The following is a 22837-nucleotide window of genomic DNA, read 5'->3' as shown; positions in this document are numbered from 1 at the left end:
CGCGGGCGCGGCCGGGAGGAAGCGGAAGGCGGCGGGGGCGGGGAGCCGGCGGCGGGAGGGAGCGCGCTGGCCGCCGCCGGGGCTGGCGCCGCCATGTCGGCGAAGCGGAAAGCCGAGGCCCTGATCCCGGCGGAGGAGAGCGATCAGCTGCTCATCCGGCCCCTGTGAGCGCCCGGGGCGGGCGCGGCGGCGGGAGCTGCGCGGTGGGCCCGGGCCCGGGCCTGGGCCTGGGGCTGGGCCTGGGCCTGGGCCTGGGGCTGGCGGGGCCGGGGCCGCCGGGCGGCTAGCGGGCAGGCCCGCCGGCCGGAGCGGGACCGGGCTGCTGCCGGGCCGCGGGCCGGCGCCTCCCCCAGGCACCGGTGGTGCCACGGGATGGGTGAGGCGGGACCGTGCCCTGGGCGGACCGAGCGAAACGTTGTTGGAGGCGCCGGGATCCCCCGAGCTGCTTTTTTCCCCCGTCCTGTTTTTCCTCTGGTTGCTTCTCCAAGGAGCCGGCAGCCTGCAGGCTCAGGGGTAGCTGTCATACTCGGTTAGAAGGATTGCGTCCTGCCCTGATGCACTACTTAAGATTATCTGAGAAAATTTTTTTTTCCTCTTATGCTTTGACAGCATCATAGGTTTTGTAGTGTTTTTAAGTTGAAATTTTTTTCTTCTGGTAAAGATGCCCAGTGCTGTTTGAAGGTTTTTCTGGCAGCATCACAAGAGTTGTCTTCTGGACAACCTGAAGATGCTACTACCTACATAAACTTTCCATTCATCATACATCACAGTACTTTGAGACTCGAGTGCGCAGGCATGCAATAAAAACCAGAAGAGACAAAAATATTTTCCCCAAACAGATTTTCTTTATTTCTGCTGCATTAAGTAGGGTCTCATTTCCATTGAGATAACTGTAGCTGTTCAGTTACTTTATCTGAGTTTAAAAGGACTGTACAATCATTATTTCTATGCAGAAAAATAATCCCTCTAGAGGCATCCAGTACACAGTTACATCTGTATGGTGTAGGTTGTTTTAATTTTTACAACTTTGATGTCCTTTTGCAGAGGTGCTGGCCAAGAAGTAGGAAGGTCATGCATTATTCTGGAGTTTAAAGGAAGAAAAATAATGGTAATTATTGCATGAATGTGTTTGTACACCCTCTCATTATGATACTTCAGATCACAGAAAGATGTTACGGGTTAAATTCAGCCTCCTGCACTGAAGTCAGGCACTGTGCTGGAAGAGGCATGTTCTGTAGCTTTCTGGAACAATATAGCATATAGGACTGTAGACGTACAGAGGCTGTCCTGCAGAATAAATCCATATCCCCAAACAGAACCTATGTGTCTGAAATACAGATTCTAACATTTATGCCTGTTAGGTTTCAGTGGAGCCTAAGGCTAATGTTTACCAACAGTTGTGTGTAAACAGTCACATATAAACACACACGTCTTCCAGCTGTTGTCTTAGGTGTGATGTTGGCTGAAATAACTTGCATACACTAGTTCTGTATATGCAGGTGGTGTTGAAGTGTGAATGAAGGCTTGCATAGGTACAAAATGTGAACAAAGACTGGGATCTTGTGAAAGGTGTTCCGTTTCTCAACGAAGGCAAGTCGTTTGTTTAGACAGAAACCTGAGATGTGAAATCCAATGCTAAAAGCTGTGTTTAAGGAAACGATACTTTTTTTGCATGATTCTAAAAGTTACCAGTCACTATTTTAGACCAGAATGGAAGAGAGTTTTTCACATGTTCTGTTAGAAGCTTTAACTTTCTTTCATTTTCAAGCTTGATTGTGGAATCCATCCTGGACTGGAAGGAATGGATGCTCTTCCTTATATTGATTTGATAGATCCTGCTGAGATCGATCTCCTCCTAATTAGTCAGTAAGTTGCACCTAAGAGAACAAATAAGCTGAGCTGTGTTCACTTGTAGGTTATTGACAGACTGAAAATGGGTGTTACATAGATGGTAATGGCATGGCAAAAATTTAGTTGCCAACTTTCTTTGAGTTAAGGAAGTTCAGCCATTTTTGACGTTACAGCCCTCCTCTGAGCTCGCTGTGATGTCTGACTTTCTTATAACCTGGCCTGCTTTAACACCATGGTGACAGCTTCTAAAATGAGTTTTCTACACGAAGGCTACTGAAAAGTATTTATTGTGGGTTTTGCTCGATTGGCTTTGAATGAAGAATGTTCTTAGAGACTTAAGCAAGCTTTGAATGTGGTTTAAGTATTGTTTACTGGCTGAGAGACAAGGAAAGCCATTTCTAAATGATTGAACCAGTCATAACAGGGTCTTTATAAAATACTGAGTGTTCATGATACAGGCTTGTTTGACCTGTATTTCAAAAGTACATTCTTAAGATAGGGCCAACTGGAAGTGTGGCCAAATAATATTACTTTAGTAGCTCATGTTTTAGTCTGTAGTGTCCAACATGCAAACTTAAGATCACATTTGTGACTTTCTTCTATCTTTGACATATATTGTGTTCCTGGTTCCTGGTTCCTGTTATTTTTCCTCGTCTATGTAAATTACAAAAGTATTAATTTTTAAGTTGTATAGATAAAACCTTTGCAGTTAATGGGGAATTTCCTGTATTACTCTTACCTTTTCTTGGTTGCATTTCTAGTCACTAAATATATAGAATGTAGACCAGCATAGCTAACAATAAGACTGAAAATTCTGTTTCTGGATTTTCATGACACCATGTTAATCCAGTGGATTACTGAATTATATGTTATATATTGATGTTATATAATGTCAGTGTATTAATTGGATTTGTGTGTCTATTTTAAGTTTCCATTTAGATCACTGTGGGGCTCTACCATGGTTTTTGCAGAAAACAAGTTTTAAAGGAAGGACATTTATGACTCATGCCACAAAAGCTATTTATAGATGGCTACTTTCAGACTATGTCAAAGTCAGGTAAGCTGACCCATGGGTTGTGTCTTCACCTCCTGAATTATTTCACCTATATATCCAATAGGAAACCGAAGATGAAGCCACCAAAGGTGGCTAGATGAACCTGGATATCGCCACAGGTAGCAACATTAGAACCAGGTTAGGAGTAATGAATCTTCTTACTGCCTCATGGATAATGTGTCTCTCAAATAATTTCCTATCAATAAAAAAAATACTTCTTTCCTCATTTTTTTCATTTGCCTTGTTTGAACCTTTAATAGTATCCCTTTTTCTCCCCGTCTGTCTCTCTTAAGACACTCTTTTGTTCGCATGCTTTTTAATGTCTGTTCTTAATTAAGCTTCACAGAAGTATTGAATTGTAAGCCCCTAAAGATATAAATCATTATTCAGGACAAGGTCAGATTAAATATTAAATATACAAAGAGTTCTCTATTACTTACATGTTGTTGCGGGGGGGGAGGAGATTACTCTCTCAGCCCCCCACCCCTTTTTTTTTTTTCTTCCATTACATGCCTTGACACACTTTTCCTACATCCTGAGCAGTGGGCCTGAGCATACCTCAGTTCAGCAGATTCTAGCTTGGGTCAGAAAGCTGATAAACAGTCCTCTTGTAACTTGTGTTTTCTGGGCTGATGTGTGGTTTAGTTCGGTGTTTGAGGACTGTTACAAGCTAAGTGGCACATCTCTGTCCAGGGCTGGGAATCTTTTGGTACTTCTAGACAAATACAGACCAGATCCTGAAGTAAAAAAGACTATTCTAGCATGGCATTTCAAAAGAAAGATGCTTTAACTCTGCTTATGTGAACTACATTAGAGTACCTGGACTTGATTTCTAACGTAGGAGACACAGCGTTACTGAATGGAAGTCTTACTGTCAGTGGGGAAAAATCCAGGAAGTTTTTTTTCCATCTGTTATATAATCTAAGCTGGTAAAATGAGCTGATATTTAGCCATTTCACTTATATCCAGTAATATATCAGCGGATGACATGCTATATACAGAAACAGACCTTGAAGAAAGCATGGACAAGATTGAGACCATCAACTTCCATGAAGTGAAAGAGGTGGCAGGAATCAAATTCTGGTGTTACCACGCAGGCCACGTTCTGGGAGCAGCCATGTTTATGATTGAAATAGCTGGTGTGAAGGTATTTTTTAATTATAAAGTTGAAATCAAGCCTGAATTCTAATGTAGTCATTAATTATTTGTTACTGTGTGTTAAGCCCCACTGCTGTGACAGGAGCTGTCAAGTAGACTTGGTGGGAGGCCTTGAATTTGAGCATGTAATTTCTCATTGATTAGAACTAGCAGGTGGCGCATGTGTTGAACCGGGTAGGGTGTTTGGATTTTATGGGAGCGAATTATGACTCAGACATGGAACCAGTAAACATGTAGTTTTCCTTCCTGGTCTGCTCAGAGATAGCTGATAGCTGATGCAGCCTTACAAAAAATGCATTTTTGTGAAATCTGTGAACAGATGGGTTTTTTTGTAATTCCTATTTACCATGTCTGCCTGTCTTGAGTGCTTAAATCGCATTTGTCAAAGTATGTGAATTATGTAACAGTCTAAAGTACCTAAAGAAACAGGATTATTATTAATTTTAGGTACAGAGAAATTAAATAAGTCATCATGTAATCACAGGCAGCGCTGTGTCAAAAACAGATACTTGAAACTAATCTCATGAATTGGAGTTCAGTAGGATAATTGTGGCCCAAGCAAAGTTTCCTACAACCTTGAAGGGGAAAGAGAGGTGGTGGTCCTGAGGCTTGCTGTCTAGTAGGACTTTGTTTGTGGTTTACAAAGATTGAGAATTCGAAAAGTTTAAAAAGAAGTATAGAAATAGAACTGAATTTACAATGATTGCAATAAAATTTAGACATCTTACTGCTGGTTTTTTTATTTTCCCCTCATTAAAGCGTGATGGAGAAAGAGATTTCCCTCTTACTATGCATGACTCAAAAGTTCTGGGGTTTAATAGCCATAATTTTCTTTAATTTCCTGTGATGCAAATGAGGAATGTGATAGTAGATTACCAGTTATTTGCTGTTGCTGACTATGTGTTTTGTTATTACTCACATTTTCATCAATGGAATGATTAAGTAAAAAATGTTGGGTTTTGAAACCGTCATTTTGGGCACAGAGAGCTGCATTCCACCCTGCAGTTAAAAACCCATTTACTAACAGTCACAAATTACTTCTTGGTGTAATGGTGAACATGGTCATTCCATTTGGGAAATACTAGATTACAGGGTTTGTTTTAGTATCAGAAAATCTTAGAATAATTTTTAATAAGTAATTTTATTGGATTATTCATTATATTTGCATTCTGATATGTAAATGCAGTTTTATCTGCTTTTTACTTCAACTTAGGACCTGCTATATTTTCTGTTGCAACAGTTTTTTCTTCTTAATGGACAGTGCACATATGCAAAAGGCTGAAAACGGCACCTTTATGTCCCAAAAGAAAGATAAAATCTCAACAGTTGTTTACCATGTTCCCTTGGAATTACACTACTGCTTGAAATACCTTCACTTCCTGTGGTTAAAATATTTATGTTGTAGTACTTTTGGTCTAATATTGTAAGCACTGTCCACATCAGAAGGGGCTTTATTTAAAGTGCAAGTGACCTTATTATCACAAATTCCTTAAAACCATCTTTGCTTAAAAGTATCCTATACACCAGCTTTTTAAAGACTGCTGACATGGTGGAACCTGTAATCAGAGTAACTGCTTCTCTTTGTTTCCAATAGCTTTTATATACAGGTGATTTCTCAAGACAGGAAGACAGACATCTGATGGCAGCAGAGATTCCCAATATTAAACCTGATATTCTTATAATTGTAAGTTTTACAAAGTTGTTTCTTTAATTAGCAATTAAATATGTGTAGGGGTATTATTTAATGAAAGCTAAAATGTAATGAGAAAGACAGTGGAGATTTAATGGCAGTACATGATCTCTGTTAAATATCCAAATGCTTGGGTGTTCAGAACACTCCCAGCATTTCTTTTCACTCTAGTTTTCGTTTTATAATTCTTCTGATTACATTCCTTAAGACTCTAAACAAAGGTTTTCAAGATGGGAGATTTATTAGGTTTTGACTTGGGTTTGCTAGATATGTTGTACAAACCCCAATTTAGCCAGATATCTTTCTGTAGTAGATCCTAACCTATTTCCAGTCATGTTGAGAATTAGTCCTGGGTGGAGGTGCCCTGAGTGTTATTCCTCTTTTTTGTTGTTGTTTTTTTGTTTTGTTCTCTGAGCAAAATGGTTTTCTTTTGAATCTATGTTTGAAAAATTAGAAGCTCAGGGGAAATTTTAAAAGTAACAGTTGCATCTGGGAATTAACAGTGGGATCTTTCAGAGTAATTCTTAAAAAGATTTCATTTATTATGTCCCTTCTTTAACTTTCTGTAGCTTTTTATGACTGATAAGTTCATTCTAAGTCATGTCAAAATCTTGTATTTTGTGTATTCCTATGTTTTAGGCTAGGTGTTTCTGAACTGTGGCACATGTACCACTACTGAGTCATGTGAACATGATAACCCCTTCATCAAAGCAGTGGCAGCATTTCCAGTTAGGAAAATAAGTATGCTAAATTTGAAACCTTTTAAAAGAAGCATCAAAATTAATAGTTCTGACTTCTTTTTGGTTGTTTGTTTGGTTTTGTTTTTCTTTCTTTTTGCAAACAGGATCTGTCTTCCAGATTGCTGAGAGGACTTTGGGAGAGGGGAAATTTTGGTTATTTGTCTTAATGGGGGTGGTTTTGATGTTTCGCTTCACCTTACCCCTCTCCCTCCCCTCCCTGCCATGTTAATACCAGTATGTTTTTCTGCATTTTCTTGTTGGATTCAGAGGAGAAGAACAAGAGGTAGCCTCTGTCAGTGCTTTTAGTATTTGGTTTCTCCATGTGTAGGAATCCACTTATGGTACTCATATTCATGAAAAAAGGGAAGAACGAGAGGCAAGATTCTGTAATACCGTTCACGACATTGTAAATAGAGGAGGTAGAGGTCTCATTCCTGTGTTTGCCCTGGGTCGAGCTCAAGAACTACTTTTAATTTTAGGTATGTACATTACCAGCTCCTCTTAATAAAAGTCATATAGAGGTAAATGAGAATGTTTTCATGTGCAGTCTTTCAGATATCATAGTTTTTTAAATAACTCTTCAGTCATTTTCTAGCATGTTAATTACCTGAGAATATACAATGCATGTTTGTTCAAATGCAAAAAATCCAATAAACTGAACGAGACAGTTCTGCTTTGTGAGTTGGGATGGAGACCTAGAAAAGAAAGGGTAATAGCATGGTAGTATGTGCTTGACTTTTGAATCTTGTTGAACCAGGATTTTGGCAAATAGGGACTATTATAACAGACTGAAAAGTAAGCAGTCACAATGACAGCTGTTCTATTTAAACTGTACTGGTAAAAAAAAGGGTATATTTTGTTCCAAAGTTTCACTGTATTTCCCCTTTAATTCACAAACCTATATGAAGAATTCTTTATAGGAAAAGCTGAGAAGACCATAACACACACTTCTAGCATTTCTAAAGTCCTAATGATGATGGGAAAGCAAATTAGGCTTTGTTAAGCGGAGCAAAAATGGTGGGGAGAGGGGAATTACACATGATCATAACAAGCCACTTCACATTAAATATATAGGTAGTTGTTACATGGTACTTCAGATTAAACAGTTTTAAAATAAATTATTTCCAGCTTCTTCACTTCCTTTTACCACATTTAATTCATACTATGTTAATGTGATTTTTCACTAGTCTTTTTGCTCGTGCAAATATAGGCAAGATCAAAAGATAACTATCTCAAAACTAAAATACTTATTTTTAGGGGTGTGGCATCTAAAGTGTCACCTAAAATACTTGAAATTCTTCCTGCTTTCCATTTCAGTTTAGCTCAATATTAGGAACTAGCTTGTTTTCAAAATGTGTTACTGGTGTATTTAAATGTTAACAAGAAATTTGGATCTAGGCATGGGTATTCTATTCGTAGAATACCTAAGCAATAGGTGTCGATGTTGTAGGATTATTTACTATTTATCATTGATTGAGGGTTTTTTTTTTTATTTTATAGAGAAGATAAAAACTGAACACTTTAAATCTTAAGTAGCCAGTAGCTTGTAATTTGTTGGCCTCTCCTTACTGTGTGTAGCTATTAAAGTGAGTTTCTAAAGATAGGCTTGAAAATACGTCTAGTAAAGCTAGACATGCAATTGGATGCTTAATTAAGTAGAAAATGCTATTGCACCTAGCATGCCTACACAACTGAGCCCGCAGGCTTCTGCTTTTGTTTTTCTTCTTTCCGTAAGTGTATGACAAAAAAAATAAATACTGCATTATGGTGTAGAAAATGGTGACAATGGGTGCAGTCTTTTAATGTTACTCTAAGTCCTGCTATTGGTTATCTTCTATTGGCTGCTTCCACCTTACACTTGAGCTTATTAAGACAGTCATGGCAGTGAGCCTCTCTGACATGTTCTGAAAAGCTTTGTCTGCAAATCAGACGTACTCTTTAAATGTACAAATACAGCCAAAAGAGTGTGCCTCTATTTTTGGATGATTGTTCCTCACTTTTGCAATATAAATAGATTTTAGACCAGCAGAACTGTATCCAAGTGGGAAAACAAGTAAGTTATGTTTGTAGAGCTGCATTCAGATCTCCTTTTTTTGTGTTTAGTAAAGGTCATGGTTACTGTCGTCAGTGGTAAAATAAGTTGTGGTTAGTGGAGCCTTTTTTCCTGGTTTCATTTCAGTTAAGCTTGTAAAATATAACTATTGGTGGTACACAGGAAGCCAGACTTGGTAACTGGGTGATCCCTTTATGCCTTGAATTCCATGGATTTGTTCTACAGAACTTTTGATGTAGTGAGTTCTCGCCAATATATTCTATGCAGATGTCCCTAGCTGTTACATGTATAATTAATATTTGACAGAGACATTTTAGCTTTATTACAGTGGTGTGGTAAAACTTGAATTGTCGTAAAAGTAGATTTATTGCTGTGTAATATCGTAAGGTATACTTTATACCTTGTAGTTGAAGTTGATGATTGATTGGAATTTGGCCTGCCAAAAATATATGAATTTCATCTGTTTCTTTTTTGTTTGCCTGTTTGTTTGGTTTTTTTAGATGAATACTGGCAGAATCACCCTGAACTCCATGATATCCCTATATACTATGCCTCCTCTTTGGCAAAGAAATGTATGGCAGTTTATCAGACATATGTCAATGCCATGAATGACAAAATCCGCAAGCAAATTAACATCAACAATCCATTTGTTTTCAAGCATATTAGTAATCTGAAGGTAAGCTTGAGATAAGGTTGTCTTACAAAAGAGGAAGGGTGACAGAAGAGTTCATACTTGCTGAGTAGTTGGTGTGGGTACTACCCTAACAGACTGATTAGGTACAGGTTTATATCTGAGTTACCTGCTATCCCAGTGTTTATAGAGGGCTGGCCGAGGGGAGCTTATGCCCAAATTTTCTTCCACTGTAGATCTCTGTGCTTATGGTTTGCTCCTTACAGGCATCAGTTGGAGGCACTTTCCTGCACAGGGCACTTGGTACAAAGATCGGGTATAATCTGTGCACACAGGACTTCACTTGTGTGTTGTTCAAGGGTGCAGCTAGGCTGCCCTCATTTAAGTGAGTTACGGTAACTGATATTCTTGCTCTTTGTCCATTTAGAGTATGGATCATTTCGATGATATTGGCCCAAGTGTTGTGATGGCTTCCCCAGGTATGATGCAGAGTGGCTTATCCAGAGAGTTGTTTGAGAGCTGGTGCACAGATAAGAGAAACGGAGTCATTATAGCAGGGTACTGTGTTGAAGGAACCCTTGCCAAGGTGAGTTGCTAATGCACCACAACTTCTTAATACAAACTAGTACTCAAGTTGTGTTTAAAAAGAACTGGCCCATAGCAAGTGTCTTTATTTGGATTTACTGAGATTTTTGTCAGGTATGCATAATTATGTAGTCAAAACTAATTGCTTTTGGCTAATACTAATGAAAAGTACAGGAAAATGTGCATATGGCCATTTCCAGTGATGTTATACAGAATAATCTTTTCTAGCAGCAGTTATCTTGCCATGAGAAACAATGATAGATACTTTTATCCACCTTTAGACCCCTCCGCCATTTAACTTCTTGAGGGGAGCCCTAACTAATTCTAGAGGAGTTGATATTAAATCTGACAGTACTTATGTATCAGATGTTAGACTGCCTTACAGCTGTTGTGCCACTGTCCAGTTGCAGAGAATGAAATCCTTCCTTCCAAATTCCAGCAGCTAAGGGTGACCAGAACATCTAGTTTTATCTTTAGAAATAGAAGTCACACACTTGTTATAATTTCAGTGCAAATTTGAGAGACATGTATCTGAGAGAAGAATGAACTCCTGGATCAGCTGAGAATGCAACAGATGAAACGGTGTGTGTTGTGCGTGCTATTTTAATTTGTGAGTGTACGTTTTGTGAAATTCAAGATTTTTTTTTTCAGTTCCTCACGTTAAACCTGGTTGCCAGTATTATCTCATTGATTTCTGAAATGTAAAGCATTAGTTGTGTGGTGTCTGTAGGAGGATTTCAATTTTTTATTTAGAGTACTCTTCTTTTCCAGCACATCATGTCTGAACCTGAAGAGATCACAACTATGTCAGGGCAAAAACTCCCATTGAAGATGTCTGTGGATTACATTTCTTTCTCTGCTCACACGGATTATCAACAAACTAGTGAATTTATCCGGGCTCTGAAACCTCCACATGTGGTTAGTATACATGCTGCCCATTTCTCCAGAGTGGGATTCATCACACCAGTTCACAGCCTTGAGTCATCAAGGCAGGTACTGGTGTCTAGCACTAGCTAGCATCCCTGTGCTTTGAATAATAAAAGGTGGAGATTGTGTAACCATTTTTCATCATGTTACCTTAGCAAAGTAAAGATGAACTTGCTTTTGACTGTCTGCATGTGGGGTATCTGGGAATGACTTTCTTGAAAGTGGTATGGTCCGTAACCTGTTCAGCAGTGTTTTGCATAAGTAAGATACAGCGTAGGACAACATTAAGTTTGGGACACTGGTATTGGAATAATTCACTTGAATTTGCCCCAGAATAAACAAGAAAACATTGATGGAAGGTATGTAGCAGGCAGCAAAAGACAAAGGCAGCACCTGAGGGGGAAAAGCGTGAGCAAATCACAGGGAGCAGGAGGTGTGAAGGTCGAGAATATGAAAATGGGGAGTAGGATCTGAAACGTAATGAGACTGGAGGAGAATCAATGTGCCAGCATGGATAAGAAAGAAAACAAATTATAACAGAATAAAAGAGGATTTAACTTGGCAAAGAAAATTGTGAACTGTGAAGCATCCTGTCTGAATTTCATGTTTATTATGTTTATCTACATGCAGACACAAAAATGTAAAGCTAACTGATTTTTATTGTTGAACTTAAGTTAATAATTACCTTTCATAATATAACAGTCTGTTTGTGTATGAAAGGTTAAATGGAATCTCTGGAATGCATTCGGCTTGATTGCATGTATTTTTCTGCTAATACTCAGAATTGTGAGATCTAGGCCTTTGAATATTGCATAGAAATCAAAGACACACATAGAACTATGTAATATAGTAACATGTATGTTACTATGTAATATGTAACATAGCTAATGTTTCGTGTATCGTGACCTCATAAAATTACATTTTTATAAAAATGAGATACAAGGGGGCAGTTTTCTTGGATAATTTGTTTACTAAACATGTCCAGTTGGACAAATAACTTCTGCTAAAAGGGAAACTGTCTTTCCCATAGATTTTGGTTCATGGTGAACAGAATGAAATGGCCAGATTGAAAGCAGCATTGATACGGGAATATGAGGATAATGATGAAGTTCACATAGAAGTTCATAATCCTAGGAATACTGAAGCTGTGACATTAAACTTCAGAGGAGAAAAACTTGCCAAGGTATAAAATGAATATTTTCTTATCTGTACAACAGTATTTTCCTCTGAGATAAAAACTACACATTTTCTTCCAAGCCTGTCTTTTTAATTGATTTCAGATTGTGTATGTTTTCCAGGGACTCAAAGTATGTGAATGTTTTGTATTTGGGGTTTGCTTTTGGGTTTTTTTTTTTGGTTGGTTGGTGGTTTGGGGGCTATTTACTTATTTGTTTGGTTGGTGGTCGTTGTTTTTTCTCTTCACTCTTCCAGCCTTTTCTTGTGTTACATCTCAGAATGTTTGTTGGTTACTCTGACCTTTTATTTTCAGAGTTAATTTTTTGCTATGTTTGACCTTTCTGAGAAAACTGTATTTCATCTCCATAGTTACCTTTAAGCTATGAATACTTCAGAGTGCCTTGTTGCACTGTGTGTCCTTTTGATTCCAGGTGATGGGATCTTTAGCAGATAAGAAACCAGAGCAAGGACAGAGAATTTCTGGGATCCTAGTTAAAAGAAATTTTAACTATCACATCCTTTCTCCATGTGACCTGTCCAGTAAGTAAAGACAGTGATGTGCTCAGTAGGTAACTGAAACTTACTGTATCCTTCTTTTGCCATTAGAACACATACAATACTGGGTGTTTTTTCTGTAATTTTGTGTTTGATAAGCAATTAGTGAACATCTTGGGATTATGTTGGTTAAGTTTTACCTGAAGTTCTGAACTGTTGTAGTGAGAAGAAAAGCATTCGATTCATTGTCCACTGAAGTTTAAAATCTCTTCTGTTCTTTCTGTCAGATAAAAGAAGCCAAATTCCATTTCCCTTCTTGTTACTTAAAACTTCTTCCTCTGCCTGAATATGCATAAAACGTGCCAGCGAGAGCAAAAGACCATCTTGATCAAGTGTTCTCCCAGTTTCTAAAATGGCATTAGTTTTTAGTATAAAAAATTGCAGTACAGTGAAAATGTTTGCATTACTCCTATGCTATTTATTCCTAAAGAAATGGATCTGTTCTCAAAATAGAAGATTAATTAAATGTAAGGTCAGAAGAGCTTGGGGGAAAACAATTGCACTGAATTTCTAGTTCATTGTTTGCCTCTAATGGGTATGGCAAAATAACAAGCTCTTACTGGTTTCTTAACCACAAATATATTATTTATCTTACAATAGATGCTCCACCTTCCTCTTTACAGATTGTCGTTTTTAACACTCTGTTTTAGATGTGTTGATGCCGTTGTTCATCTATAGTGGCAATATTTTTTTTAGGAAGTAAATTCAGATGGATATTTTTTAATACATACTTTCTAAAATTCTTTCAGATTATACAGACTTGGCGATGAGCACTGTAACACAGACACAAGCCATTCCATACACGGGCCCTTTTAATCTGCTCTGTTACCAGCTACAAAAACTTACTGGTGTGTATTTGGGCAGACATGGTTATGGTTCATAGTGGTCAACTTTTAGAACAACTTCTAGTCTTTAGAGGTCTTCTGAGTGGAAATTTCTTTGCCAGTAACTGAGGTGCCACAGTTTGTTTCATATTTTACAACTTTCATTAGATTATGCAGCTTCTGCCAGATCCAGTTCATGAGTATGATACATCCTTTTTGGGGGGATTCTGCTGTAGTTGTTTCACAAGATCATTAACGTATAGCAATATAGAGCTTAGGCCGATCTTTGTCTCCTGTGAGCCCCCAAAGTGAGTGCTATAGCCACTCTCATATAAAATGTATTAATTGATCTTTTATCTCCAGCCCCAAAATAGAATGGGTAATGGCATTTAATAAAAACAAAAGCTCTGACCGCCTTTGTGATAGATAGCCTCTTCTGTCCCTCCCCAAGTGTCAAGAATATAACCTTGTTACTTCAGCCTTGTTGACTTTTTCTGAGTCAGGAGCAATTTAAATCTGCCTCTAGTGTGATCCCTGGTACCCCTGTCAAGCTTTCTTAAAGGTTAAGGGCAACTCCTGTCCTAGTTTGTTAAAAGCACGCTTTGCAGGTTTCTTCCCAGTTTTAAAGCTCAGGAATTTTTTTTCTTCTTTAGTGTCAGCATCTAATTCATATCACTAGTGAAGCGAAAACGTCTGTTCAGTTGGTGTTCAGGTCTCATAACCTGAGTGCTGCCTGGCACACAGAGGCACTTTCGTAAGCAATGGATTATCCTTTAAGGGTATAGGAGGAGCTAGTTAATTCTGCAAATGGAGCGTTAAATTTCTTGTTTGTTTTCTTTTTAATTGGTGTATTCACATCAGTGTACTGAGCTAGTCAAATGAGAGAATTCAAAACGAGTAAAATGGCCAATATTACATACTAAAAAAACCCCAAACAATCCAGAACAAAGAACACAATATTGTCAGATAAGGGAAGAGAGTATGTGCTTATATTTTGTAGGCTACTCTGAGCAGTTGTAGTAATAGACAACCCCTCTTATTCTTAAAACGGCCAATTTTCTTATGCAGATGAAGTTAGTCTTGCTTTCAGTATAACTGCATTCTTGCTAACCATTTGTTCTCACTTACTAGGTGATGTAGAAGAAATAGAAATCCAACAAAAACCAGCCCTGAAGGTTTTCAAAAATATTACTGTGATCCAGGAACCAGGCATGGTAGTCCTTGAGGTGGGCATTGGTGAGGGAGAAGGAAGTATTTTGTTCTCCAGTTTCTGCAAAATAGTATCATATAGATGCCATGCAGAATTAAGTGTTTCAAGTAGTTTTCTGTTGGATGACAAGTAGAAGGAAAGCTAGAACAAAGTTTCCCTTGAGCTATGGCCCTGTGTTAAGGCATGTCGTTTCATTTAGCCACTGCTAGTTTCTTATTTTGTCGTGACTCAGGAGTGTAAAGGCAGATTCAGTGCCCTTTTTTCATTTGGCAAATAGTAATTGGAAAAAATGTCAAATGGTGTTCCCTCCTTCCCCCTTCTCCCCCCACATAACTCTGGTAATTAATAATTATTTCATAAATGTGTTCAGGAACACTCGACAACTTGTATTTTCATGGGAAGTTACTGGAATATACCAAGTTAGTAGTTAATAACTCGTTGTAAAATGTGTAACAGTCATTTGAAGCTAGAATTCAAAGAAAAGCAAATGGCAGAATGCAAGGACTGTTACATTGTTTTTATGTTGCATTATTCACTAAGCCCAAATAATGGGCTCAAATTATGATTTTATATTTTTTTTACCTTCCAGTGGGTGGCAAATCCTGCTAATGATATGTATGCAGACACCGTGACAACAGTGATACTGGAAGTTCAGTCAAATCCCAAAATACAGAAAGGTAGTAAGTTTAGTGTATGCTTTTTTAACTGAGGCATTTCTTCTTAATTTTTTTACATCAAGCTTATAGGGATATAATGCTTTGCAACAGATTGCAATTCCCCTGTTGTACTTCCTCCCCTTGTAAAACTTTTTAGAGAGTAAAATTTTCTACTTAATTAATTTTCTACTTAAGAATTACAGCTTGGTCTTTATTATTTGTATTGCATTCATTTGTTGAAACTTTCTCTTGGCAACTGGTAGCTGACTGGAAACATGACCTTACTTAAAATAAGTTAAATGTTACTTACTTCAGATTTTTGTATATAAACAATTTGTGATACCTCATTTAAATATTTCCATTTCTCATTTGAAAGCTGTGATTACCATTCATGAGTGGTATTTCTATGCCTGTACATCAGCAAGAGTTAAATAGGCAATGCTGAAAAAAAGTCAGACTAACTTCACAATTACACTTCGTAGACCCTGTAACCAAGTAATATTATTGGGTAGCAATAGCATCATCAGATACTGAGTTTCATGTTGCTGTTCAAGAATCACAGCAGTTTTATTGGGATCATTACTGATGATAGTTTATATTTTTTGTTCCCCTGTTTTGATTTTGAAAACATATGTCACTGTGCTAAGGAACTGGAGCAAGTATTGAATATTGGGTTGGCCACTGAGGGTGAATGTTGGCAGCTTGGCAACACAGTAACACAGATATTTTGATAGATGGGACTATCATTAAATTAAAGGTATATTTTTTTTGTTTTCTAGGGGTTTAAATCACTTTTTTCCCACTACCTGCATCATTACTTGGAATATATATTACTATTTAACTTACAGAAATCTTAATAAATTCTGCCTTTGGGTACGTTTGCTTACCTAGTGAAATAAGCAACAGTTGGGTATCCATCTTGGAGTACTATTCATCTCCAGTTTGGATGTGGTTAGGCAAATAGAACACAAAATTCTATTCCTTGGGTGTTACGTAAAAGTAATACCATTTGGTGGTTGGTTTTCTTGGGTTTTTTTCAGCAAAAGGGCAATAAAAGTAAGAGATTTTATTAAGTTATCCCAAGGTCAAACCTTAAAAACTCATGGGCTGTGTCTGTAATGTCCAGCGGGTATGTTCTGTGACCCTAAGACAGGGGACCTGAGTGCCCATTTTTCCTTTGTGTGAGAACTAGAGTACTGGGGAGGAGGTCCTTCTGACAAGAACCCAGGACACATCTGAGGTGTGCACTTGAACCCAGAAGCCTTCAGAGCAGTCTTAGATCCTGTGCCATATCCTGTACTTGTCACCCCTTCAGCCTCCAACTTCCCTGTCAACTCATTCTGTCATCATCTCCCTTTTAATGAGTTCCAATGTTAAAAATTCTGTACTCTTCCACATCTTCTCATCTTACCTAAGGGTTTTTCATGTCATTCTGTATCAGCCTCTACCGAAGTCTGATGGTCAAGATCCACAAGGTATCCTTAAAATAACTGATAATTTTAAATTACCAGAGACTGATAGTGAGGAATCAGGCTTGATCTGACTGTGAACCCCATGTGATGTTTTATTCATAACACTTCTAGTAGATTTTTCTTTCCAAACCAGCATGGAAAGCACTAGAGCTATACGCACAAATAATGTTTATTTTCCCTGGATTACTTCTCTTGTCTTTTCATTATCTTAATGATTTTAGATAAAATAGCAATCAGTGTTCCTTAGGTGCTTAGTCCCATACCTGACTCAAAAAACTTATTAAAAATCCTTTCTCCTGAGTTTATAAATGCACTTAGCAGTTGAGGTTTTCCAGTCACCTTGATCTAAGCAAATTCAGATGTAATTCTCTTATCTTGGTTGTGATAATTTTCAGTATATACAGCCCCTTTAGCCACACCTTCATGTTCTCTACTGAAACCAACCAAAAAAAGGAATTTTATAATTTTATTTTCTGCTACTTCTTTGGATGGTACTTTTTTACTTTTTTTTTTTTTCCTTCTCGTCCCTCCTCTGTCCTGGTTTCAGCTGGGATAGAAATAATTGCCTTCCTAGTAGCTGGTACAGTGCTGTGCTTTGGGATTAGTGTAAGAATAATGTTGTTAACACGCTGATGTTTTTAGTTGTTGCCAAGTAGCATTGATACCAAGTCAAGGACTTTTCAGCTTCTCAGGCCCTGCCAGCGAGGGGGCTGAAGGGGCACAAGAAGCCGGGAGGGAGCAGAGCCAGGACAGCTGACCCAAACTGGCCAAAGGGATATTCCATACCATATGATACCATCCTGAGTATATAAACTGGGGGGAGTTGGCCGGGGCAGGGATCGCTGTTCTGGGACTGGCTGGGCATCAGTCAGCAGGTGGTGAGCAGTTGTACTGTGCATCACCTGTTTTGCGGTTTTTTGTTTTGTTTTTTTTCTCCCCTTGAATTTTACTTCTTTTTCTCATTTTGTTATCTCCCTTTTTATTACAATAATTAGTAGTAGTAGTAGTAGTAGTATATTTTACTTCATTTCAATTATTAAACTGTTCTTATCTCAACCCATGGGTTTTACCTTTTTTCTGATTCTCCTCCCCATCCCACTGGGGGTGAGCGAGTGGCTACTTAGTTGCTGGCTGAGGTTAAACCACAACGCTGGCTTTCTTTATATGGCTGGAAAAATCTTCGGCTGATTTGCTAATTTTAAAAATTTCTTATTGTAACATCAGCCAGTATATATTAGCCTGACTTTTGGTAGTCTATGCTTTCTCTGTATGGTTCGTACATGACAGTATCTAGCTTCACTGCCCTGCCTCCAGTTAATTTCTCTTTGTATTATGTCGTGCCTTTTAGTGTTGTTTCTCATGTTGTTTCATGGTGGTGATTCTGCCAACTAATCTCAGGTGTGGCTTCTTACAGGGCTTTTTTGGGGGGAGTAAAACCACATCGTAAATAGTTCTTGCAGCTCTATATTTTAGAGTGAGTGAATTAAAACATCTTAAGTTATTGTTACTTAGCTGGTGATGTGCCTGCTTTTACCTCATTTCCAGAATAAAGTTATTTTGCTTTGTACATTCAGTTACTGCGTCTTATCTAAGGGATGGTAAATTTTTAAGATAAATTTGCTTGGTCTCTTGCAAGAAGTTATTCAAAGAATTTCTAACTATCATTGTGTTCAGTTCTCTGAATTCTTCAGCTGATTTAGAAGTGTTGAAAACTAGTTTTTCAAAAGCCTTATCTGTTTATCTATCAGTGGAAAAGGTAGTGATTTTCACAATTATCTCTTCCTGTAGACTCTGGCTCCTTTAATGATCAAATACTTAAATAATAACATTCAAAAGAAAATTATTTGTTTTAAACTACCTTTTGATTTCAAATCCAAGTCTAAAACCAGTATTGCTATTTTTATTTCAACCTCTCTATGCTGAAACACATTCCAGGAATGTCTATGCCTCTTACTACTACTCACGTTCCTTGTCCAGTTGTACTTTATGTATTCTCTGCATGCTCCTAGCCTCCATGATACAGGATTTTCCTTTAAGAAGAAAAAATGGAGGGATTATAAATAAATGATGAAAGTAATTATCTTCATTTTTAAGTAAAAGGAAATCTCTTAGAAGTAGTGAGTGTTAACAGTAAAAGTGAGAATTAGACTTGCAAAGTTTTCTGTTTTAAAATGTGGTAAATACAGGGAATATATATTTAAAATGTACATCTTTCCTTGACTCTTCCGTCTTTTTTAAAACATTTTCTTTATAAATTGCTTAAACAGATTTTGTGTAGCTTTTGGATTGTTTTTCATGAAAATCAGTTAGAAACCAGATGTATCAATTAGCCAATTTTCCTTCTCAGCAAATGTCTGTGAAAGTAAAACGACTTTTTCTTTTCAGCTGCAGTACATAAAATTTCCAAAAAAGTAGATATGGATGTGTATAGGAAGAGGATGGAGATCATGCTTCAGTAAGTTGGCATATATTTTTCTAAAGGAAGATTATCACTGTTAATCATATAAATACAGTAATTTTAGTATAATACAGTTTAAAGATACAATTATTTAGAAACACTTTATGCACATTTACTTCAGTCTTAATTTCTGTGAAAGCCAGGAATTAATTAAAGAAAGAGGTGTACAGTAAAAAGTTCTCAGCATCATTAAAATTTTGAATACAGGGCCTAGTTTTTACTTCTAGAAGCAGATTTTTAAATTGTCTCCCAAAATTACGCTATAAATGGTTATGAAAATACCTTTTTGGATCAAGTCTCTTTTAAAACTTGCTCTGATGTATATTCTGTTATTTAAGTAAAAATCTTGCCTCTTTTGAAATCAAAGGAATCCTTCCCTTCATTTATGATAAGATTTATTTCACTAAAATGCTTACCCATGTGATACCCATTCTCATAATGATTTAGATTGGTGTTTGTTAATTATTTCTGAGTGGGTTAAAAAATAGTTGCTGAAAGGAGAGTCACCCTGCTGAAAAAATGCCTTTGGAGCCCTAAGTTTAATAGAAATAAAAACATAGGTTTGCTGTTTGGCCACATCTTACACACATAGGTCTTTTATTTTTTTAGGGATATGTTTGGAGAAGACTCTGTGAGTTCAAAGGATGGCTCTGTCTTGTGCATCACAGTTGATGGAAAGACTGCAAACGTCTCACTGGACACTCGGGTATGTACAGCAAAGCACTTGTGTGAACTGTGTTTAGCAGAGGTGAGTCTTCCGTCTAGTTTACAGTGCTGCCTAGAATATCATATAGCCATTTGCTAAGGAAATGTTTTTGTATTTGGTATCAAAACAACTTAAGCCTATTTGCTTTCCATTGATTTCATTGACATTCTCATGAGTCGATCAGTACCCAGCCTTTCTGAGAGAAGTACTGATCCAGCCTGCAAGCTGACTTTACTGAATTTCTTATGGAAGCATTTCTAGACAACTTCTCCTTCATTAAAAAAAAAAATGCTAGCAATGTTTCTGTGACAAATGCAGTAAATTTGGAGGAAAACCCAGTATTTTTCAGCAGCTCTCTACTCGTATAAAAATGAATAAAGAAAGCTTGTAGAGGAGAAACAGATTTAACCCACACATTTTTTTAAAATGCTCTTATAACGTAGGCTTTGGTCGGAATAATTGGACAATCAAAGAGTAGGAATGTTGCTAATAACTTTTTTTTGGTCATCTTGATCCTTTTGTGGCTAAACTGTAAGCCTGAAATACTCACAAAAAGAAATAGTTTACTAGCCAAGTTCAGAGTTGGATGCCACGCGTGTCAGAAGGCTGTTTTAAGAAGCTATCACAACTAGTTGCTTGAACTAATGTGGAACTGTAAAGAATGGTTGAAACCACATCCTTTGTGTCCTTAAGCATGTTAATGTGTTGACTTTCTATCATTATTAATACATATTAAAAATATATAATGTATTACCACTATCCATAGTAGTAACATATTCCACTGGAGTAGCTCTCAGATGCTGTCCTTAGGGACCACAACAAATGTTTTTAATTATTCTACAAACCCAGAAGAAAAGGGTGGTCCCTGCCCAAAATTTGTTACCTATGGAAACAGAACAAATGAATGTTAATTATCTTAAGAGGGTAGTAAATTACAGTGTTGCAGTTAAGACACCATGCTTGCTGTGTCATCTTTTTTTAGTTTTTTGATAAACATGTGCTACATTTCAATGTATACGTAGTACAGAGAAATACAGGAGTGATGAAAAGAGCTTTTGCAATGGAGAGAAAAAAGTAGCAAGACTGGAAAAAAATGCGTACTGCTGAATCAAGAAGTTAGATTTCATTTTCATGTTGTACTGATATATGTCAGTATTGTTAAAAGACTTACGTACTGACAGAAACCCTAATGGCAACTCAGCTGCCAACACTGTAATACTTAATCTTTGTAATACTTATTTTACATACTGTGTTGGCAATGGCAACCTTGTGCCATTGTGAACCAAGTCTTACAAGAAAGATCTGTCCTTCTTTATGTGCATATGTATCTTCTTAACTTTATATACTTTATATATATACTTTATATACTTTAATAACTTTAAAATAACTCTTTAGTATAGATCTGACTATATGGTGGGGCATGTGGATTTATTTTTTCCACCGTTAACTCTTAAAACAGTGCTCTTACAGTTAGCATGCTTTTAACAGCATTGTTAGGTAACGGTAAATGTACGTTCTCTGTTTCAAATGCCTTTCCCCCCAACCCCCTGCCAAAAAAACCTTTATGACTGAAAGGAGTTACATGTTTGGAAGAGTAACAATACTGAATTAAGAGAAGGTACAGTCTTACAGCCTAGAAAGTCCATAGGAACAAGAATAGTATTACTATGCAAATGATGCCCTTTGGTTTTGTGATACAGCAGTCAAGGGATTGGGCTGAAGGTTGATCAGCTTGCATGTTTAGGGTGGGCATCTCTCTCTAGGAAGGCTTGGGTTAGTGATAAATTAATTTCTTTGGGGTTTTATTTTGATGTAAATGTTATCTTACTGGTGTGGAAACAACAGTGTGGAGACTCCCTGATTACAGGTGTCTGCACCTCTGTGATGAATGCACGTGTTTTACAGTATCAACCTAATGCAACGCCGGTGATCAACCTAATACAACACTGGTGAATTCACAGATAAAATGAAATCTCCAAGGACAGAACCTTGTGTGGTTTTATTTGGTTTTGAATTAAATGTAATCTACAGAACGTAATGCATTTTACATAGTAGTTTCGAAACAAGTTATTAATCAAACATAAAACTCGAGATTAAGCTTCTTGTTCCATAGCAGGACTTGCGTAAGTCTTCTGTGAAGTCTTACTTGTTGGCAGACCATTTAAAACCACACATTGCTGCTGTTGATAACTTTATTTTCAGTTTGCATTATTTCTTTTTCCTTTCACCCTGTGACCATTCTTCACATGCCAAAAAGGAATATGAGGTGCTAATATACTACTTTTTTTGTTCCCAGACAGTTGACTGTGAGCCAGGAAGCGAAGATGATGAATCCCTTCGTGAAATGGTGGAACTGGCTGCACAGAGGCTTTATGATGCCCTCAGCCCGGTATACTGACCTCTGTAGATACCTAGGTCACATCCAAAAATCTTTTAAATGTTCAATTTATTTGGACTATTTTTTAAGAGTAAATAAAATCTTTTTCTTCAGTAAGTCAAATGTATTAATTCTGTGACTGTGAAAGTGCTGAGTTATTTCAAATAATGGATGAGCAACCTTATAGCAACTATCTTTGTGCATATAGATCGTAGTAAAATCAGGGAAAGTGCATATGTTCTTTTTTCTTATGTGCAAATACAAGAAATAAGGAAAATTTGTAACCTATCTAAACAAAGAATTAAAACAATTAAGTTGAGAGAGTGTTATATTTCTGAAGATTACCGACCAGTTGTAGGATAAATTGGATGTACTGGGTTTGCATATACTCAGAATTAAAGCTTGTACATAATTTTGTGCCTGGCAAGGACGGAATTACCTGCACGCTTGTATCTCCTGGAAGTCAAAGGGGGCTTGAACACATTTAAAATGGAATCAGTGTTTGCATACCGGGGTTAATTGGAGCTTTCAGTCTATGTATACAGGTGTCACCCTTCGTGGGACTACCTGAACAAAACCAGCTTCAAGCGAGGTGAGCGCTTGCGGCCTGCAGCAGCCTTCCGTTCCGATGGCGGCCGTCACTGTTCCTGCGGCACTGGGCAGCCGCTGCTCCCGCAGGGCCTGGCTGCTGGTGGGGCGGCCTTCCTGGCAGGC

General features: G+C 37.6%; 1 protein-coding gene across 2 annotated transcripts; it reads left to right on the top strand.

Moving 5' to 3' along the window:
• Positions 1–5: 5 nt before the first annotated feature.
• On the top strand, positions 6–22240 carry CPSF3 (cleavage and polyadenylation specific factor 3). Of its 2 annotated transcripts, XM_055810622.1 has the most exons (18): positions 6–164; positions 1045–1108; positions 1769–1866; positions 2780–2908; positions 3875–4052; positions 5658–5747; positions 6822–6972; positions 9047–9222; positions 9605–9763; positions 10534–10680; positions 11720–11872; positions 12297–12405; positions 13170–13268; positions 14376–14470; positions 15044–15131; positions 18968–19037; positions 19650–19746; positions 22043–22240. In XM_055810622.1, the coding sequence occupies exons 1-18, from the start codon at positions 94–96 to the stop codon at positions 22142–22144; spliced, it is 2076 nt and encodes a 691-aa protein (XP_055666597.1). In that variant the 5' UTR covers positions 6–93; the 3' UTR covers positions 22145–22240. The 2 variants fall into 2 exon arrangements, with proteins under 2 accessions (XP_055666597.1, XP_027643601.1); XM_027787800.2 differs by lacking the exons at positions 6–164; positions 1045–1108; positions 1769–1866 and having other exon boundaries at positions 2857–2908; positions 4003–4052.
• The last annotated feature ends 597 nt before the right edge of the window (positions 22241–22837 follow it).

The sequence above is a fragment of the Falco peregrinus genome, chromosome 7 (assembly GCF_023634155.1).
Source record: "Falco peregrinus isolate bFalPer1 chromosome 7, bFalPer1.pri, whole genome shotgun sequence".
Classification (NCBI taxonomy): Eukaryota; Metazoa; Chordata; class Aves; order Falconiformes; family Falconidae; genus Falco; species Falco peregrinus.
This window is presented reverse-complemented; position numbering and strand designations above follow the sequence as displayed.